This window comes from Mauremys reevesii, linkage group 14 (genome assembly GCF_016161935.1).
Source record: "Mauremys reevesii isolate NIE-2019 linkage group 14, ASM1616193v1, whole genome shotgun sequence".
Taxonomy (NCBI): domain Eukaryota; kingdom Metazoa; phylum Chordata; order Testudines; family Geoemydidae; genus Mauremys; species Mauremys reevesii.
In genome coordinates, this window is record NC_052636.1 from 3,359,641 (window position 1) to 3,380,924 (window position 21,284).

The 21,284-nt window shown below is 47.9% G+C and overlaps 2 protein-coding genes across 3 annotated transcripts in view; one reads left to right on the plus strand and one right to left on the minus strand.

Moving 5' to 3' along the window:
* The window catches only part of LOC120381422 (zinc finger protein 850-like), a 105,851-nt gene extending 96,429 nt beyond the window's left edge, over positions 1–9,422 (minus strand). Inside the window, exon 1 of the mRNA XM_039499611.1 lies at positions 8,592–9,422. Coding sequence (XP_039355545.1) covers positions 8,592–9,226 — 635 coding nt within the window. The 5' untranslated portion in view covers positions 9,227–9,422. The remainder of the gene's footprint in view (positions 1–8,591) is intronic.
* Positions 1–21,284, plus strand: part of LOC120381423 (zinc finger protein 850-like) — a 114,966-nt gene that overhangs the window by 11,449 nt on the left and 82,233 nt on the right. Inside the window, exon 3 of one of the 2 annotated variants that reach the window (XM_039499613.1) lies at positions 2,371–2,375. The exons of the other annotated variant lie outside the window; for it this stretch is intronic. Within the exon in view, the coding sequence (XP_039355547.1) occupies positions 2,371–2,375 (5 nt within the window). The remainder of the gene's footprint in view (positions 1–2,370; positions 2,376–21,284) is intronic. 2 annotated transcript variants of the gene reach the window in all.

Here is a 21,284-nt window from a genome sequence, read left to right on the forward strand (position 1 = left end):
TAATAATAAATTAAAACTGAATAAAAATTAAATTAATAAATTAAACTCCCATATTATCCAAATTAATATTATTAGTACACCCTAAATCAGGCTACAGTCCAGCAATCACTGACACCCCCGTGGTTATTGTCCTTTGTTCCAGTTTCTTTCAGGTATCCTTTGGGGGTGGAGAGGCTCTCTCTTGAGCCACCTGAAGACCAAATGGAGGGGTTTCCAGGGGCTTAAATAGACTTCCTCTTGTGGGTGGACTTCCCTGCCTCTCCCCCTGTGTACAATCCCAGCTACAAGATGGCGTTTAGGAGTCACTTGGGCAAGTCATATGTCCATGCATGACTGAATCCCCAAGCTCAGATGTGGATTAGTGTCTTTGAGTTCATTGTTGGCTTAAGTGTTTCATGATTGGGCACTTACTGAGAATAGTCTTTTCTCAGGAAGCTGACCAACTGCTTCACTGAGGCTACTTAAAATAAGTACACAGCCAATATTCATAACTTCAAATACAAAAATGATACAGTCATACAAATAGGATAAATGTATTCAGTAGATCATAACCTTTACAGGGATATGTTACATGGCATATGTAGCATAAAACATATTCCAGTTATTTCATAGATACATTCATAAGCATATTCCCATTATGGGGTGCAACGTCACACTCACATTGCTAGAATCAAAGTTCAGACTTGATGCTGTGGAAACCCTACAACTACCCGTCTCTCTGAACACCTGTGATGAGCAAGATGGAGTTGGGACACCTGCTCTGCTTCAATCATTTACTGTCTCTCTGTTCTCTCTTTCTTCTCCCCCTATTCTTCTTCTCCAATGTCTCTGCCTTTCTCCTCTTGCTCCCTCTCCCCCTGCCCTTTCCCAGTAACTCACAGGCTGCAGCTTATAGGAAAAGCCAGAGCTCCCATGTTCTGCACATTATCCTGTGTCAGAGGACATGGGACCCAGGTCAGAACCTGTCACCAGAACAATATGATCCTTTATGGGAAACTTCTCTGCCTACTCACCAATTATCCCCCCCACACACACACACACACTAAAGGGGGTGGGGTACAGCTCTGACTGAGAGGCCTCAAGGGAGAAATTTCAGCCCAAAGTCAAATTTGTGTGAAATGTTGAGAAGTGAAGAGACCCCACCCCCCAAAAAGCCACAGAATTCTAGTGTCACCCCCATGGCACCAGCACAGGGAACCCAGTGAGATGGGGTTACAGAATACAAGGGGGGAGGGAGCAGGGGAGAGAGGTGACAGGGAATCTCTCTTTTTCCTTCTCTTCACTTTTTATTCTGCTCTTCTCATCCAGGAACTGCAGTCACTGCAGGGAGGGGGTTTGTCTCATTATTAGGGATCCATGTCTGTCACGGAGGTGGTGGAAGTGACAGATTCTGTGACTTCCTGTGACCTCTGTGACTTCTGAAGCGACCACTGTGGCTGACTCCAGGGCCACCCAAACAGCTGGCCCCAGGGATCGCCCAAGCAGTGGCCAATGCTGCTGGTTCTGGGGACCATTTGAGCAACGGTTCCAAGAGTGGCAGGAGTGGCCACAGCTCAGTGGCTCCCGGCAGCACTCCCAGGGTGGCTGGAGCAGCGACTGGCCCCCTGGGGCTCCCCCCCAGCAGCAGCTGGAGTGGCATGGAGCCCCGGGGCTTCTCCCCGAGTAGCTGGTGCCACATGCCCCCCGGACTCCCTTCCCCCACAGCTGGTGCCGCAGACCCCCTGGTCGCCCCCAACCCACAAGATTCAATGAGTAAGGTGACGATTTAATCACGGATACTTTTAGTAAAAGTCATGGACAGGCCACGAGCAAGAAACAAAAAAAATCACTGTCCGTGACTTGTCCATGACTTTTACTAAAAGTACCCATGATTAAATCATCGCCTTACTCATTATCAATCAAATACATCAAAACGCTTCCCCCTGCAAGTGGATTTAGCCCAGGACCCTCAGAGTCAGCAGCTCTTACACCTCCGATTAAGCTCTCTGGTCAGGTGTCTTAGTGCTGGAAGCCTCCTGTTTAGAGCCTAAAATAGCGTTTTTGCACCGGGGGGGGGGGGGCTGAAATTTTGGACTGGACATTGTAGCTCCACCGTTATTTTACAGAATTGCTTCAAAACAGCAAGTGTAGAAAGTATCCTAAGTGCCAGGCTCTCTGCCATGGAAACAGCTGCCCCTGCTCTGCAGGAGTCTGTGCGTTCCACACAGCAACGTACAAACCTGCTCCGAACTGAAGGGGGGTCAGACAGTGACGGTAACGCAAATCTTCCGACTATTAACCCAAGTCCCTTTCTTTAACCCAGGACGTGCCAGTCACCTGTTAGCCGTGGCGTTATCTTCACCTTAAAATACCTCTCAGGATATTGAACAGAGGAAGTGAAACCCCCTCCCCCGAATGGCTCCCTGTTGAGGCGTTGTACCATACCTGCCCCTGGACACTGTCTGGTTTTATACTCAGAGCTTTTTCTCTTCAAACCCCTTATCCCAATCTATGGGCCAACTTCCACATTTCAGAGTTTAGAACCTACTCTCATCACCCTCGTATGGCACTTTCCATGTGAATGAGACAAAGTAAGTGAGGGAAGCTACATAGCTAATGAAAAACCAATGCTTTGGGTGAGGCCTGAATGCATAACCCACAGGAGCATTTGCTCCCTGCACTATCCAGTTGCACCACTGTAGGTGCTTCCAGACACATTTGGGAAGTAGGCAGTTACCTGAATCTGTGGTTAACACCTTTGGTTTGTAACTGGAAGGCTGATGGTTCAAACCCAAATGAAGATTTTTTTTTTTTAAGTGATGAGAATCCAGCACATTTTACCAGGCAGAAAATCTCCTCTATTCTGGTCTAGCCTCATTTGACTACTCCTGCCCATCTTCTTCTGGCCTCAGTGTCTTTCCTTCCCTATTGGGTACATGCAGAGATGAGCCCTGGTCAGTCAGTGTCACAGAGAGGCTGTATCCCATAGAGCAGTGGTTTTCAAAATGTCAGGCACTGGGTCGTGGTGGCTCTGGTCAGCTCTGCCGACGAGGCCATTAAAAGTCCTGTTGGGAGGCAGGCTAGTCCCTATCTGTTCTGACACCACGCTGACCCCGGAAGCGGCCAGCAGCAGGTCCGGCTCCTAGGTGGGGCGGGGCTGCGGAGTTTCTCTGTGAGGGGAGGGGCTGTAATGGGGATGGTCCATGCGGGAGTCAGTGTGAAGGGAGGGGCTGTCAGGGGGAGGGCTAGGGAGTGTCTCTGTGACAGGAGGGGCTGTGAGGAGATGGTGACCTCCAGGCAGCAGGAGCCCCTGACATGGCAGTTGAACTGTCCCCTCCCACAAGTGCTTTGGGGGGCCTAGAGCCCAGCATGGAGCTGCTGTCCCTGCGAGTCACAAAGGGGTGATGTGCAGTTACTGCCCCATCTGTCCTGCCCCCAGAACAGCCCTGTGGGGAATTCAGTGTCTGTGGAAAAGCACGTCTAGGAATGGGGATTCCCAGCCACATTAAAGCAGCAGGAAGGAGAAGAGAGTTATTGCTTTAGGACAGTCTGGGTGTGCAGGGTATGAAGGAGGGTGCCCAGCTCTGTCTGCAGAATGGCCGACCCCTAACTTTCAAAAACCCTGAGTCAGGCTCACCAAAAATCATGAGATTGGCTTTAAAATAATGAGATTATGTAATTTTAATAGATTTGGGGATCTTTTTATTTGCCTTCTGCTTGATGAGCCTTTAGGGTGCCCTGGGGTGACATTTTGTAGCTTTCTCCACAGCCACAAGGGCTAGAAAGGTTCTGTGTCTTTAAGAGCAAATCACATCTCCACTTGACTCCAGGAGCTGGGGCATTAAGGAAACAATAATTCTCATGAGACTCGCGACACAATCATGAGAGTTGGCAGCCCTGAGTCGGACTGAGTCTTTATTCTCCAGGATTCCCTGGAGCAGGGGTTCCCAGCTGTTTTCTTGCTGTGCCCCCCGCCCAACATGATATAAAAACTCCACAGCCCACCTGTGCCACGACGACTGTTCTTCTGCATGTCCAGTAGATTAAAAGCCAGGGCTGTCATTAGGGGGTAGCCAGCAGAGCAATTGTGCAGGGCCCCACAACACAGGGGCCCCCATGAAGTTAAGATTCTTTGGCTTCAGTTCCAAGCAGGAGGGCTCAGATTTCAGCTTTCTGCCCCAAACCCCAGCAAGTCGAACGCCGGCCCTGCTTTCTGGTTTATTTTGGCAACCCCCCCCAAACCTCCTCACTGCCCCCAGGGGGCTCCAGACCCCCGACTGAGAACCACGGCCTCGGAGCTCTGTTTAGAAAGAGGGAGCAAAGCTGCTGCCTTTCCTGATGGCTGAACTCAGGCCCTTAGAGTGGGATGTTCCTGCCCTGCCAGTGACACCAAGAAAGCTCCCTGAACAGCTGCCTGGCCTCAGGGACAGTCTAAGCCTGCAGGGCCCCCAGGGGCAATGAAGCAGCTGGGTCAGGCTGGGCACCCTGATTCCCAGAGACCTGCCCTGGCTCCCTGCTCAGCAGCAAAGTCAGTTCCCCCACCCCGAGGAATCAGCCTGGAGCTATGTGCAGTGCTGGGGGTTTCTCCTTTCACTGCTGCTGGGGAGTGTGGGGATCCCAGGGGCATTTCTAGACGACAACAGGAAGCTCAAGATCAGATTACATTTTTATTTACAATTTTTTTATGTGATATAATCCTTCAATCCTAGTGTCATCATCAATAATATGCCTTGATCATCCTGGAAGTTTACCACTCTGGACCTTAGAATCGTAGAATATTAGGGTTGGAAGAGACCTCAGGAGATCATCTAGTCAAACTCCCTGCTCAAAGCAGGACCAACACCAACTAAATAATCCCAGCCGGGCCTTAAAAACCTCTAAGGGAACCCATACTAGTGCTTCACCACCCTCCGAGGGAAACATTTTTTCCTAATATCCAACCTAGACCTCCCTCACTGCAATTTGAGACTGTCTTGGTCTGTCATCTGCCACCACTGAGAACAGCCAAGCTCCATCCTCTTTGGAACCCCCGTTCAGGTAGTTGGATGCTGCTATCAAATCCTCCCTCACTCTTCTCTTCTGCAGACTAAATAACCCCAGTTCCCTCAGCCTCTCCTCATAAGTCATGTGTTTCAGCCCCCTAATCATTTTCTTTTCCCTCTGCTGAACTCTCTCCAATTTTGTTCACATCCTTTTTGTAGTGAGGGGCCTGAAACTGGACACAGCACTCCAGATGTGGCCTCACCAGTGCCAAATAGAGGGGAATAATCACTTCCCTTGATCTGCTGGCAATGCTCCTACTAATGTAGCCTAATATGCCATTAGCCTTCTTGGTAACAAGGGCACACTACTGACTCATATCCAGCTTCTTATCCACTGTAAGACCCAGGTCCTTTTCTGTAGAACTGCCCCTTAGCCAGTCAGTCCTCAGCCTGTAGCAGTGCATGGGATTCTTCTGTCCTAAATGCAGGACTCTGAACTTGTCCTTGTTGAACCTCCTCAGATTTCTTTTGGCCCAATCCTCCAATTTCTCTAGGTCACTCTGGACCCAATCCCTCCCCTCCAGCTCTTGGATTCTTTACATGCTTTCACAGAGCGAAGAGCACATGTTCCATGATTTCATAGGGCAGAGTTTTAGGGCTATTTTGAGTCAGGAAGCTATGCTATAGGGTGCTTTCCCTGTGTGGATTTCACAGGTGGATCAACATAGGGCAGGTCTACACTAAGGGCGGGGGTCAAACTAGGGTACGCAAGTTCAGCTACGTGAATAGCATAGTTGAACTCAAAGTACCCTAGTTCGAACTACTTACCCGTCCAGACGCCGCGGGATCGAAGTCCGCGGCTCCAAGGTCGACTCCGCCACCGCCGTTTGCAGTGGTGGAGTACCGGAGTCGACCGGAGCGCGCGGGGAGTTCGAACTATCGCGTCCAGATTAGACGCAATAGTTCGAACTCCGAGAAGTCGAACTCACCGCATCGACCCAGCAGGTAAGTGTAGACTAGCCCATAGATGCATATTGTGCCCCTTCTCAAGGTGCTGAGGGCTGTGAGTCTCCTTGTTGCCACCTGCCACTAGGAATAGGGACTTCTGCATTTGGCAGCTGGATGTTAGCGACCAAACTCACCGGCCTGTCAGGCACTCAAGCACCAACTGTATAGCTGCTTTTTCTTGACTAGTTTCTCCTCTGCAACAACCAACTTTTTTTGGGGGGGAGCCTGGCTAGCTCAGTTGGTAGCACATCAGATTTTTAATCTGAGGGTCCAGGGTTCAACTCCCTGGTCAGGTGATGAACTGTTCAGCATGATCTTAAAAATCTCTCTCTTCATAGTCCTCTTTGGTGTAACTTTTTCTCATCAGAATTTTGTCTTTCTTAAGAAGGGCCTTTTTGTGTGTGGGATTGACGGGGCAACTTCCTGACATCCCCACTGTCCTCACAGGCTAGAGGAATAAAGGCCTCTGGGCATATAGCATGTTCCTCCCCTGCGTGCACACACAAACACACATAAAATATCCCTAAGGAATTAGAATCACCTGCTGCCTTCCCCTGTCCTGCTGGATCCCCAAATGACGACGCTCTTCAGCCTGAACCCATGTCCCCTCTATTCCCAGTGCCCCTCAGATCCAACCCACAGCCCCTCCTATGCACAGCAGCCTACTCCCCTTCACTAGGAAGTGGAGTTGTACAAACAATTTTCCTTGGGTCTTTGGTCACCATAGCTTCCTTTACTGGGGTGGAAACCAAGAACTGGGTGTGGACTCTTTCAACCCCAGTTCTTTCCAAATCTTTGGCCTTGGTTAGGGTAAATTTACAGTTCTTGGAAGCAGAATCCTTTACAAAACCACTCCAAATCTCAGCAGTGTTAGTGAGGAATGGCTTCCCAAAACATGCCCAGTTTTTCTTTAATTTGCTGGCACAGTTCCAGGCAAGAGACTGGATAGAGGCCTGGATCAGAATCTCTGTTAGTTATCAGAGCTGGAGTTTCTATTAAAAAATAGTTATTTTTCTGAAGCTATTAGATTTCCAATACTGATTTCATTTTATACTCATTTTCAGCAACTACAAAGGATAAATTCAACAAAATCCACATTTCTATTTCCTCAACATCTGTGTCATGAAGGGCAGCATCTCCCATACCATAGGATTAGCTAGGAGAGATCTTCTGTAGGGCCTGGGTTACAAATGCTTTGGGAACCAAATACATGGGCATTTTACCTACTTCAAAACCACTTACCATGGAATTCTCTCCCCAGATCATCTGAGACAATATTGACTTCAACAATTGAACTACACTGAGATCATATGCACTTCAGTTAGTTGGGATTCTGCTGTTGTTCACCATTTCTGAGTGGAGATTTTAAATCACTGCTGTGTCTTTGTTAGCATGTCCAGTAAATTGGAGAGTTCTCTCCTGTTAACAGAGCTGCACTTGCACTTTCTCCATGTTATCATGGAGGGATGGGAAAAAAGCTGAAGTGAGAAATGAGGACTTTAGCAAATGGTCATTTGTCTTAAGTTCTCTAATAAATCTGAGCTACATCTTATCAAACTGAACTAACATCCAATTGGGTGACCAAACAGCCTTCAAGAAAGATAGAAACCCACATCACAGCGAGACAGAATACATGACAATGAAAGTGTCAAGTGAAATTCCAGAACAGGTTACATCTGATGACTCAGAATCAGGACGAGATTCTCCCATCACATTATCCTCTGATCCATTCAAAGATACTTCACTCAGCACTGTCTCAATAGTCAGTTATGTTATCTACAACATTTTTAGTATCCCAGCATCTCCATAACTGGGGGGAAAAAACAGCCACGTTGCCAGAAGTGGTTTTACCAATAGATGGAACCTGGGATTTAAACTCCAAATGATCACACTGTGTTTGGGATCCATTTGAATTCCCCTCCCAGGTCTTTGACACTTTCATCTCCAGTCATAGTGACTCTGATATAGGATTAAAGAAGTCAAAGCATCATCTCCAAGCACAGACAACGGAGAATGCTTCATCACATGACACTTTGAGAAGTGGATGGATAGAATGTGATGAAGATAAACTCTGCCTGGCTTAGGCAAAAGGTAACAGTTCTGCAGTGATGGGGAAGGAGGGAATCTCTGAGTCATCCCATCTCCTTCCAGTGTCACAGAGGCTGAAATGACACATTTTTCTGGCACCTGCTTCTCTTCATTTACATATAATTTGAAAAGTTCCCATGATAACTGCTCTTCAGCACAACCCAGAGCAACGTGAGAACAACTGGCAAGGATACAATCTGTATCATTGGTGACTAACAATAACTTTGCAATAGGAGGAATGGTATAAACATGATGCTCCCTGGTTCCTGATAGGAAGGGCACACTCCAATTACTTGTGGGACAATAGAAAGTACAAATAGGTCCATCTCAAAACTGGGCAAACTGCAAAAGGCAAAACTGGGCCACTCATCTGGACAAGCTGAGGGATAATGGTGCTGCACACAGTTCAAACAGCTTTAAAAGTTATGTAGGAATCAGGAAAAATATTTTTAAAAAAGTATTGATAGCCCTAGAGATTTTTATGGTGTTTGACCTCCATTGCAGATTCTCTGATGGCTAACATGGGTTGAGTACCAAGAGGTTTCCCCACACTCAGTTCTTTCATAGGGCCTCTCTCGTGTGTGAATTCTCTGATGTTTAGAAAGGGCTGAGTTGTTAGCAAAGCATTTCCCACACTCACGGCATTCATAGGGCCTCTCCCCCGTGTGGATTCTCTGATGTTCAGAAAGGCCTGATCTGCGAGTGAAGTTTTTCCCACACTCACTGCATTCATAGGGTGTCTCCCCTGTGTGGATTCTCCGATGCCTAATAAGGTGAGAACTGCGGTTGAAGGTTTTCCCACACTCACTGCATTCATAGGGCCTCTCCCCTGTGTGGATTCTCTGATGGAGAAAAAGGCCTGTTCTGTGAGTGAAGTTTTTCCCACACTCACTGCATTCATAGGGTCTCTCCCCTGTGTGGATTCTCTGATGTTCAGAAAGTGCTGATCTCTTAGTGAAGCATTTCCCACACTCACGACATTCATAGGGACTCGCCCCTGTGTGGATTCTCTGATGGAGAAAAAGGCCTGATCTGCGAGTGAAGTTTTTCCCACACTCACTGCATTCATAGGGCCTCTCCCCTGTGTGGATTCTCTGATGCTTTAAAAGGGCTGAGTAGTCATGTAAGTTTTTCCCACACTCAGTGAATGTATTTTTTCTCTTTCCCATGAGGATTTCCTGCTGGGTTGTGCTTTCCTTGATGTCCTTCTGAGTTCCCCAACAAGAAATTAATTTACCCACTTTTTCCCCTGGCTGGTTTCCCTGCTCTCTTTCTGGTCTGTGCTGAATCTCACAGGATTTTCCCTCCTCATGACTGCTGGACACATTCCTTTTCCGTCTTTGTGATAATTCTCTGTGTTTATCCACTGGCTCAACATTTTCAGGCTGAGAATTCTGCTCCTCTTTCTCACATGCCATTGCATCACCTGCTGTGATAGAGACAGAAACCTCAAACAGGGATGGAAAGGGGAAGGCCAAACAAAAACAAGTGCTGGAGAGAGGGCAAATAAAAATCAGGAACTGAACATCCCAAAACTCTTCCCCCAAATGTAGTAGTAGGATTTGATGTTTTTATTTTATATAATTTAGAATGAAGGATAAATAATAATTATGTAGCCTGCATTAAGCGTATTGGTGTATGATCTGATCATATCCTGACAGCCACCCTTTTTGAATAACAGAAAGGAATGACCTAATGGGCCAATGGGTAGAGATATAGCAGCCAGAATCTGTGTCTGGACTGATTTCAAGGAAGTAACAGACCTTTGAGGGTCACCAATTTGTTGTAGGTTTAGCATTTTAAAATAAGTAAAAGAATGCCATGATTGTTTTCTTTTACATGGCAATTTGATATTCCTGTTCAAAATGTTCTGTGTAAATTAATTCTGGTTTGTGTGTGAATGAGGAATGTACGTGTTAAGAGGTAAGTGTGAAGGTCACTGCTGAACCAGACGTATGAGGGAGGAACCGGAGACAGATGCAAGGGTACCAGGAGGCTGCAACACGCCCCTATTGAAATGTCAGAGGAGGGCAGACTGACAACTCTAAAGATGAGACAGGCACCTATCAGTGGGGACAAGACAGCTGTGATGAAAACCACCATGGGTAACTCCCTGAGGAACTTGATGAAAGAAAGAGATAAAGGATGAGAAGGACAATTTAAGAAAACAAGCACTCGTCAAACAATAATTGATTACAGCATGACGGTGCAAAACTCATTGGTCCCAATGAAGGAAAATCACTATATAGACAGGGTGCCTTGCCATGAAACTTTGGGTTCATCCTGCCAAGACTTCCGCAGAGCATCGTGTCATGACCAACAGAATCTGTCTCCTCCTACCCATGATCAACCTAGCTGGCCACTAGGTTGATCCAGACTCTGGACTGGTAAGTATAACATCAACTGGTGGGACAGTGTGCGTGTGTGGTGTGTCACTGAATGCATATGCTAATTGTTGTATTTCAATAAATGCGGTGCATTGCCTTTTCCCCCCAAAAAAGATCCCAGGGGCTTCTTATAAGCATAACAGGGTAACACCCACAAGGCAGCTAGCTAGCACATCTTGGAGGGACTGTTCAAATTAAGTGGTTCATCAAGAAACACTTGGTTGACAGTGGATCATGGGAGAAGCCCATCTACACTGAGTGGACTGTCATGTAAATGTGCTGTCTGGAGCATAGGTAATGGCTTCCTGCAATGAATGAGGGAAATTGGGCATGAACATGTGACTTGCCCAAGTGACTCCAAACTCCATCTTGTTGCTGTAATTTTCCACAGTAAGAACCATGGGATGCCCTCCACATGGCAAAAGCTATAAAAGGCCCTGGAAACACCTCCATTTTGTCTTCAATCCTGCTTCTTACCTCCGGAGGAACTTTGCTACAGACTGAAGCTCTGAACAAAGGACTGAATGACCCATCCCAGCTGTGGATGTACTCCAGAGACTAGATTTAAGCCAACAGTTTATTCCATCACTGCTACAAGCCTGAACCAAGACCTTTGCCATTACCAGATGTAATTGATTCCCTCAGCCAATTCTAACTCTCCCCTTTCTTTCTTTTTATGAATAAACCTTTAGATTTTAGATACTAAAGGATTGGCACCAGCATGAGTTTTGGGTAAGATCTAAGTTGTATATTGACCTGGGAGTGGCTGGCCCTTTGGGATCAGAAGAACCTATTATTTAATGACACTGGTTGTAAAGAACCACTCAGCTCTGAATCCAGTGTTTTTGGTGGTGATATAAGATCTGGAATGCCTGAGAAAACTGCCTTTATGTTTTCTTGTTAGCCAGTGTGGTGAAACAGGAGTTTACGTTTGTGGCTGGTTTGGTCTATCTTATAAAAGAATAACCACCAGTTTTGGATGGTGTTTGCTGCAGTTTGTCCTGAATTTGGCATCCTCAGTTGTGACTGAGTAAGGCATGGTGACAGGGTGCCAAGGAGGGGGCTGGGTCATGGATTTACAGGGAATTAGATGACCCAGCCTTCATACAGTCTCCCTTGGGACTGCCCTCTTTAGGGTATGTCTACAGGGCATCAGGGAGTCGGCCGCCTTCCATGCTGGTCTCACGCTAGTGCATTAAAAATGGCTGTGGCGACATTGCTTTGATGGAGCTCAGACCATCCAGCCCACCCGCCCCCCTCAACCCCTGGCTTTAGAACCCAAGCTACAGCCCAACCGACAGCGCCTGCACCATTATTTGTAGTGAGTCAGCATGGACTCTGGCTGGGAGGCAGCTTCCAGACGCAGTGCAGACATACTCCTAATGGGCAACACGCTCGCTTTAGCTTTTTCCAGGGGCGAACCCCGGATCCCCTTAGAACCAGAGTTAAAAGGGAATACAAAGGTCATCTAGTCTAACCCCCTGCCAAGGTGCAGCATTTGCTGCACCTAAACCACCCAAGACAGATGGCTCCAGCCTCCTTTTGAAAACCTCCAGTGAAAAACCTACCACCATCTCCCTAGGCATCTGTTCCATTCTCCTACTGTTCTTCCAGTTAGGAAGTTGTTCCTGAGATTTAATCTAAATCTGCTGTGCTGTAGTTTGAACTGACTGCCTCTTGTCCTACCCTCTGTGACAAGAGAGAAGAACTGTTCTCCATCCTTTGTATGGCAGCCTGTAGCGCGGAAGACCAGCAGGGACCACAACCCGCCCGTTGGGCTACAGAGCCAGGAAAGCCACCTCCACCCCTCCGGAAGCTGAGGGGGTGGGGCAGGAAGCAGAAGTACACGAGGAGGGGGCCCTGCAGCTCAGTTAGGCTGGAGCTGCTGAAGGAGACAGACACTTGTCACCCGCTGCTGGAGCGGGACACCGAGGACCTGCTGGGGCAGATGCCAGAGCTCCCAGAGTCACCAGCCAGTCAAGGTGCCAACAAGCTGATGGGGCTGCCACAGACCACCGACCCTGGGGAAACGAAGGCCAAAGGTACCAAACCCTGGGGATTGTAGGAAGTCGCTCAGGGAAACGAGACCATCGTCTGGCTGAGTGTTGGCCTGACACTAAGTCAGTGTGTTGTGAGTGGATCCCCACTGATCCAGTGGTGGATTACACTGCCACTGTTAAGGGCTGGGACCCAGTGGAGTCAGGTGGACCCAACCTCCTGACACCCACCTTCGGCCAGGAGGCCTGTGTTGCCGAGCCAAGATGCTAGACTGTTTGGTGCTCGCCCTGGGCAAAGCCCCTAATTGTTTGCTGCCCCACCCGGCCTGAAGACCTGGGCTTGGAGACTTTGCAGCTCTGTCCTGAGACAGACCAGGAGGGACGGCCACACACGCTCACACGGCCTTTCGAGTATTTGAAAACCACTGTCATATCCCCCCCCCATTAACTCTTTTTTCCAAAGTACACACACACACACACACACAGTTCCATCAGCCTTTGCTCACTGGTTTGCGTTCCACCCCTTTGATCATCTTTGTCACTTGCCTCTGGATTCTTTCCAATTTCTCTACATCCTGTCTAGTCACTGGTGACCCAAACTGGATGCAGGAGTCCCCCTGAGGCCTAACCAGTGCTGAGTAGAGCAGAACTATCCCCACCTGTAATTTCCATGTTATGCTTCTCTTAATGCATTTGCTTCTTTTGGCATTATCATCACACTGTTGACTTCATGTTGAGGTTGTGATCCACCACAACTCCCAGATCCTTCTCAGCAGAGCTGCTGCCATACCAGTTATCCCCCAGTCAGTATCTGTGCATTGGATTTTTCTTCCCAAAGTGTAGCACCTTACACTTGTCTTTGTTGAATTCCATTGTTGTCTATAGCCCAGTTTGCCAATTTATCACAGTCTCTTTGAAGTTTTGCTCTATCCTCCAAAGTGTTGACAACCCCCCCAGCTTTGTGTCATCTGCAAATTTGATCAGTATGCTCTCTCTTCTTACATCCAGGTCGTTAATGAAGATGTTAAATAGCAGCAGACCCAAAACAGATCCCCGTGAAACCCCATTTGAGAAATCCCTCCAATCTGACATCATTCCATTAATAGTTACTTTTTGCTTGCGGTTGTGTAACCAATTATATATCCACTTAATGGGAGTTTTGTTGAGCCCGCATTTCTCCAGCTTACTCATGGGACTGTATCAAAAGCCTTTTTGAGGACCAGGTCTATTTTATCCACCAAACCAGTTGCCCTATCAAAGAAGGATATCACGCTGGTTTGTCATGCTATGTTCTTAGTAAATCCATGCTGGCTGCTATCGATTACCCCTTCATCCTCCGGGTATTCACAAGCTGAATGTTTAATACGTTGCTCTAGTAGCTTCCCTGGTATTGACGTCAGGCTGACTAGTCTATAGTTCCCCAGCTCCTCCTTTTTCCCCTTTGTAAAGATGGGCACTATGTTAACCCTTCTCCAATCTTCTGGGACCTCTCCTGTCACCTGAGTTTACAAATATTGCCAGAGGCTCCGAGATTCCATCAGCTAATTCTGTGCTGAACAGCAAGAAAGGAAGTGGGGGGCTGGTTTGGGGGATTAAGAGCTCTGTTATCAACATTTGAGTTGTTGAGCTTGAGCTGATGGCTAGCCATCCATGAGGAGTCATCAGAGGGAGGCGGGGATTTCAGTCTGGACAGAAGGAGACAGGTCTAGAGTAGAGCAGTGATCTGTGATTCATCAGCATACGGACAGTAGCTGAATTTGTGTTTGGGGGTGAGATTTCCCAGAGATAAAGTGCAGAGGAAGTGACCAAGGACTGAGGCCTGCAGAACCCCCACAGCAAACCGGAGTGGGGGTGAGGAGGATCTTCCTAAGGACACGCTGAAGAAGTGGTTACAGAGGTAGGAGGAGAGCCAGGAAGCAGACGAGATGTCAAGACGACAACCATGGTCAGTGGTATTAAAGGCGGCTGACAGGTCAAGAAGAATAAGGATGGAGCACTGGTTCTGAGCTTTGCTTAGGGAGAGGTCATTAGAGACTATGGCAAAAGCATTCTCAGTGGAGGGCCCCAAATATCTGCCTCCCTGAAACCTTCCCTTCCCACTGCCACCAGATCCTTCCCGCTCCTTGGAGCAACCACTCCCCATCCCCTTCCCACTATCCTCAGTCTTTTCCACTTCCAAGTATCCCAGATCTCCTACCCAATCCTCCCCCTCCAATAGCACCACTGCTGGGACCTCCACCCCCTTTTCTCCACTCCCAGTCTCCCACTCCCTCAACTCACCACACTACCTGTTCTCCACCTCCTCTTCCTTCCATGGTACCCATCCCTCTGATTCCCTCTAGTCTTCCACATACCTATCCCTTTCCTCCCATTACACTCAGCCTTCCCTACCTTGTGGCACCCCACAAGCACTAGCTCCCCCACCATCTTCTCCCTCCCACTGCTCCCTGCTCTCCTTCCCCTCCCCCCCAATAACTCCTGAATAGGAACCTCACACTACTCTCACAGTCATTGGTTGGGTGGGTCAAGAGGACATGCTGTGGCCACTGCCTCTGAGCTACACCCATTCATCTGTCGGAGCCGCACCACTGTTAAAGTTCAGACTATGCGTACTGTGCGTTTTGCTTGCATTCTGAAGGAGTTCCTCTTAGACGTTTCCCCCGATTCCAAAATTTCAGTGCTGAGAACAATATCTTAAAGTGTTTTAAAATCCACTTGCAGACTCTGGCCTCTTCTGAGTTGCAAAGTTTTGTCAGCATAGCTCTGTTTGTTAGGGGTGCGAAAAACCACATCCTTAATTGACATAATTATGCTGGTAAAATCTCTCATGCAGAGAGAGTACTGAAAAAGTCTATTAAAAAATAAGGAAATCAGATGCCCATAACCTACATAAATACAGAGTACCGGTTGGCCAGTTCTACTTCATGCCTTTGCACTAGGTGGGTGGTGGCTAAACTTAAACCTCTGAAAACCACAAAAGGAAGAGTTAATATACACAGTACTCCTAAAATGCAACCTTAACTCTGCCCCTGACCCTGCAGCTGGCACTAGCCACTGGGCATGGCTCAGTAAGGCTGGTGCAAAGGTTAAGAAACTAACAAAGGAAGTGGAGGTTTCTCCATTTCTTGAAGTCATCAAGTCAGAGTGGATGCCTTTCTGGGGGAGAATTTAGTCCAACACAAGGTATTCAGCTCAGTACAGCAGTAACTGGATGAAATTCTATGACCTGTGTTATATAGGAAGTCAGACTAGATGACCTAATAGATTTTTATGGCCAGAAAAGGCTATGATTCTACAATCGCTATGAAGGACTAAGAACGTGCCATTGTTTGTGTTGTGTTCAGAGATGGGAATCCCAATATTTATCCACATGCTCTCCAGCTGTGTGGACTGGGTCAGCTGTAGCTGTGACTGGATGGTGGAGGGAGGAGTTGGAGCAGCTTGGCAGAGCTGTGACTGTGATATGAAGGGAGGTGCATGTGAAACCTGAGGGGCCTAGTCTGCCCCATTTCAATGCACCCAATGGGCTGCTGCTGAGACAGGGCAGAGCAGAGCAGAGGTGGCATTGTGGTGGTGGCGTGAACCTTAACTCTTCACTTCCCCTTCTAAGAAAAAAGGGGACAGGACTCCTTACCCAGTGAGGTCACATTCTCATAGTTCTCCTGCATGACGTCTCTGCAGAGGGCCCTTTGACGGGGATCCAGCAGAGCCCACTCTTCCCTGGTGAAATGCACAGCCACCTCCTCGAAGGTCACCGGCCCCTGGAAGAGGAAGAGTCCAACACTCAGTACCTGCTGCCCCACTCACAACCCCACTATTCATGGAGGGGGAGGAGCCAATCAAACGGAAGCTCTGGCAGGCTCACAGGCAGCAGAGTCCCACTCCCACCCTGCTCAGAGCAACCAGGAGGGGAGATAGAGATCCCCTCACCCACCCCAGCAGACAGAGGGGGAAGGGTCTTCTCCTCCATCACACACCTACAAGCCAGAGGCTGATACAGGGGATGGGGCCCCCAGCAGGTGCCAGGCTCAGCTCCCCAGTAGGAATCCCAACAGATTTTCCATTGCCAGCAGCTGGAAGGAAGGGGAGGGGTTATCTACTCTATGCCCCACCCTCCCACCCCCTCCTTCAAATCTCCTAGCAGCCTCAGGTGAGTAGGTTTATGTTCTCGCACTGGGAATCGGATACGTTTTCCCCGCGCTGTCCAGTGTTCCCCCACCAGCCCCGTTCTACAAATAGGATAATTTTCTCCCCTAAACCCCATGGGTCTGTTCTCAGAATGCAGGACTTGAGTTAAACAATTCCCAGCAAGTTTGTCACATGCCTTGTCCCCCTCCCTTTCTCCACCCTGGGTATTTCCTGCCCCCATCCCACCTCCACACTGAGCTCCCCCAAAGATCCCAGGCCCTCAGTATTTCCTGCCCCTCTCCCCCCAGCAGGAACCCACTAGCAACCCTGCAATAATCCCTACCTGGACTGGCTCCACTACAGACAGTTCCCTTCCCTGTCCCGTGGGAGGCTGGGACAATCTGGAGCCAAAGGTGGGTGTTACTCTGCCCCCTGTCAGGGTGAGAAGGGAGACAGGGAAGATTTCAGAAGTTAGTTCCTGTCACATCATGATCTTCCCCGGCCCTTTCCCTGCACAAGATGTGTCTGACTCGCATGCTGGGAAAACATTCCATCACTATCACAGCCCAGACCCAACCCCTTCCCACCAGCACTAAACCCACTGTGCTAGTTTTAAAACCCTGAGGGTAACTCCCCCAACAGCGGGGATCAGGCGGAGGCAGGGACAGGACAAAGACTGCCCAGTGCTGGTGCAGTAAATGAAATGAAGTTTGCTGGTGATATTAAGATGGAAGCCGTTGTCAATAGAGACAAATATAATATAATAAAATAATAATTATAATATATGGAGATATACCTAGCTCATAGAACTGGAAGGGACATTGAGTCCAGTCCCCTGCCTTCATTAGCAGGACCAAGTACTGATTTTGCCCCAGATTGCTAAGTGGCCCCCCCTCAGTGATTGAACTCACAACCCTGGGTTTAGCAGGCCAATGCTCAAACGACTGAGCAATCTCCCCTGTAACACCTGCATTTTGAACTCTCTTCCTTACTTCACTGTAAAAATCAGACAAAAGTTCATAAGATCTTACAATAACCTCTAGCAGCAAGTTGATGAAAAGTAGGTTACATTCTTTTTGGCCATGAAAGCCATGCACAGGTGCAACACAACCAACAACAGAAAATTTAATTAGTCCAAACAAAAGGGGGCTAATGATGTCGTTCAGGGCCAGCACTAAGCTCTATGCTTGGTGAACAAGAAAATGTGGCAACAAAGTTACCTAAGGCCAAATTTGGCCTTAGGGACATGGATTTAATTAGTAAACAGAATTTAAAAAAATAAATTATGCCACCCACTTTTATTCCTTTTGGGACTTTTAAAAAGAGATTGGGGGGGGGGGGGGAGAAGGAATAATCTTCCACCTCACCCCAACATTGCAACACTGCTACCAAACTGATATTTTTCCTTTCTGCGAGGCTTTGTTTTCATTATATTTTAACTTGTATTCCCTCCTCTTTCTCCTCATGACGCACGATCATTAATTTGCACTTAATGTTGACCATAGTTCTATCCTGTTCCTCAGAAAGGCTCTAAGGGCTTGTCAGTTAAAATATATTCCAAAGAGACCCATTGCTCCCGTGATTAGTGACTTTCTTAAAGTCTCTCAGTGCTCGTACGTTAAACTATTTTTCTAAAAAGACCCCTCTTTTTAAGAGCAGGATTAGAAATGAAACTTACCCTGTTTCCCACAAGCCACTGCCTCTGTGCCTTTACTCTCTGGTGCAACACCTTCAAATAATTCTGCTGAGGATGTTTCCCAGAAATTAATCATCATCGGGATGGCTAGGAACGTATTGGGGGAAAAGTTAAGATTCTATCTTAAATGAATAAAATCATTCCAAGAAATATAAATTCATTTAAGGCATAATGTAAGCATAAAAAAAGTTTAGCACTAAAAGTTAATTAAAAGAACCAAACAAACGTTCCATTCTTAAAGAAGTGCAGGTTACGCAAAAAAGAAATACTGAATTGCTGTTTTAACCAAATTAGATGCTAATAGCAGATTTATTTAAAGTGTAAAAATCAGCTACAACCTGTGTCACAAGAGGTAAATAGTGCACTAAAATAATTATAAGTTAAAAATGTGAATACATTACCAATTTAAAGAGTCACAACAAAAAAGTCTGTATTTTTTTAAAAAGCCAAAAAACTCTAACTGTACTAACAAACTTTCAAATAAATATGTTTAAAAAAAGCTCAGCCTTTGTATTTTTTTTTAAAGTATCAAGCAGTCACTCAAATACAGGAAAAGTTATCAAAGACCTTAGTAGTCTTTTAAAAAAATACTTTAAAATCAGACTACGCAAACTTAATTAAAAACACTATTAATATTACTGCAATTAAAACTGCAAAATAAAATTCTTAAAATTAATGTAGTCAGTAAAAAAATGCAATAATCAAAGAAAGTAAAGGCAAAAAAATTAATGAATACTAAAAAACTGCAAAACACTTTAAATGCTTATGTGACATTGTTGAGCTAAAATATTTAACAGACAAGTCAGTTGAAAATATAGTGGTGCAAGAAAAAAGTAAAATCCCTTCACATTGTTACACAGCTTCCAGCTGCTGGAGGCTGCAATCCCGTCGTTAACATGGTTATTGGTCTGAAATCTCCCCTTGGCCAGTCAGAGACAGACACATACCTGTGTCGCTCCCCAGCTCCCGTTGCAGCGTCTCTAGAGGAAGGAGAAGATGGAAGAGGTGAGAATTCAGGCCCTCGCATTCATGGAGAAATCCCCATTGCGTATTAATGGAACTGCTGTTAACTATGAGATGGTGACAGAGATCAGAGGCCGATAACGCAGCCGCTGAAGAGAGAGCCAGCCCTACAGGGCTGCTCCATGGGGAAGGGCGACTCACTGAGCTGGGCTGTGAGATGGAGCCCAGGATCAGTGACATCACTAGAGTCCTCGACTCCTTCCCAGGGTCAGGGTCGCTCTAACCAGAGGAGACGCCACCCCCAGACTCCAACTCACCTTTGAATCCCAGCAGCACCTCCTGCAACATGGCACTTTTCAGAGAGAAATCGCTGAGTCTCTTCTCCAGCTCTGCAAACGATGGCTCTGGCTTCCGAAACGTCCCATCCTCCCTGCTGGGGAAAGGAGGGGTGAGAAATAGGCCTGAGCCCCAGACACTGAGCCCAACAACCCCCAAACTTCACGAAACCTGGATCTGAGCTTTGTAGCCTGAGATAGTCAATGTCAGGGTGAGTCACCTCAGCCCTGTGCTCCCCAGAGAGACGGGAAGTGGGGAGACACTAGAGCAAGGAACGGAGACATTGTTCAGGGGCTTTCTCAGGGACGCTCTGGTTCTGGGGGGGGGGCAGAGCCACCCCCTACGCTGGTTTACTGCAGGAACAAGGGGCACCAGCACAGGGATCATGTGGAAAGGGAGGAGACACAGACCAAAGAGTGGGCAGGTCCTACATGCTGACAGTGGCCACAGACAGAGCCCAGGGCTCCAGCAGGGAATGAACGTGGGCCCTTTAATGCCAAAACCCCCCAACCCTTCAGCTGAAGCAGTAACCCTGGGGCGTCCAGCTCATTTGGCAGAGAGGGCGACATTGCCCTGTCCGTTACGGCCAGTGGCCAGAGCATCGGGTTAGGACTCTGTGTCCTTCTCCATTCACAGCAGAACACCCACTGCTCTCCATGGGACACCCACGTACAAGGAAGAAGGGGAGAATCTGCCCTTCGTATGGGAAATAAAATTTTAGATCTTAATTTGCTAAGTCTTTGTCACACTCCGTGTCACTCAGGAGGAAAACAGCCCCTTCCCGGACACCCCCGTAGGGCCCTGCTGGTTCTTCCCTGCCTTTCCCACCCTCCTTTCCCTATTTCTCTCTTGCTTCCTTGTCGTTGTGTCTCTTCCTTCCCTACAGCAATCCCCTATTCCCACCCTGCAAAGGTTTCACTCCTGCCCGTTCCATCTGCTCAAGTGATCAGCCAGGGAACGTTGAATGTTGACATCAAAGTGTTACACCTCAATGACATTAACAGGGGACAGGAGAGTTCACGCTCTCAGAGCTACGGCTTAAGGCTGCTGGCAGCTCCAGCAAGGCAACACTGTCTCCGTTTACACTGGGGAGGTGCTGAGGGCCGGCAACTCACTTTAACAAATGCGAAAGCTGAGATTCTGCGCCCTCTGAGTACGTGACGCGGCCACGTCAGTCCAGGAGACAGGCCTGGTCTGTCCCATCGGCCCTGGGTCTAGCAGCCCTGCTGTGACCTCATGAGCGACCAGACAGTAACCGGTTCTTCTCCTACCCGAGTCAACCACTAGGGGAGACAGAATCACACGCTCCCAGGGCAGGGGGCAGCTTCCTATTCAGTGCAGTTATCAAACCTAGCGGCCCATGAGGGGGAGCAAAATGGAGCCCAGGACTTACCTGCCCCCAGTGCTCCCAGCACCCTAAAGAGGGAGAGAAAGAGGAGGCCATCAGGGGGAGTGTCCCTAGGTGAGGAGGCCTCCTGCTCTGCAGGGGTCACCACTGAGGCCTCGGGCAGTAGGGGAATTTCAGGTTTACATTCCCAGAGCTGCTGCCCCCCTACCAGCCCCAGCAAACCCTGCGGGCAGGTCCCACTCTGGAAATCTTCTCCCCGGGCACTTTACAGGCAGAAGATATTTCTCTGCATTGAGAATCAAATTCCCCCCAGGGCTGAGAGACCCAGAAACCCCCTGGCCCTACTAAACCCATTAACCTGCAGTGACAGGG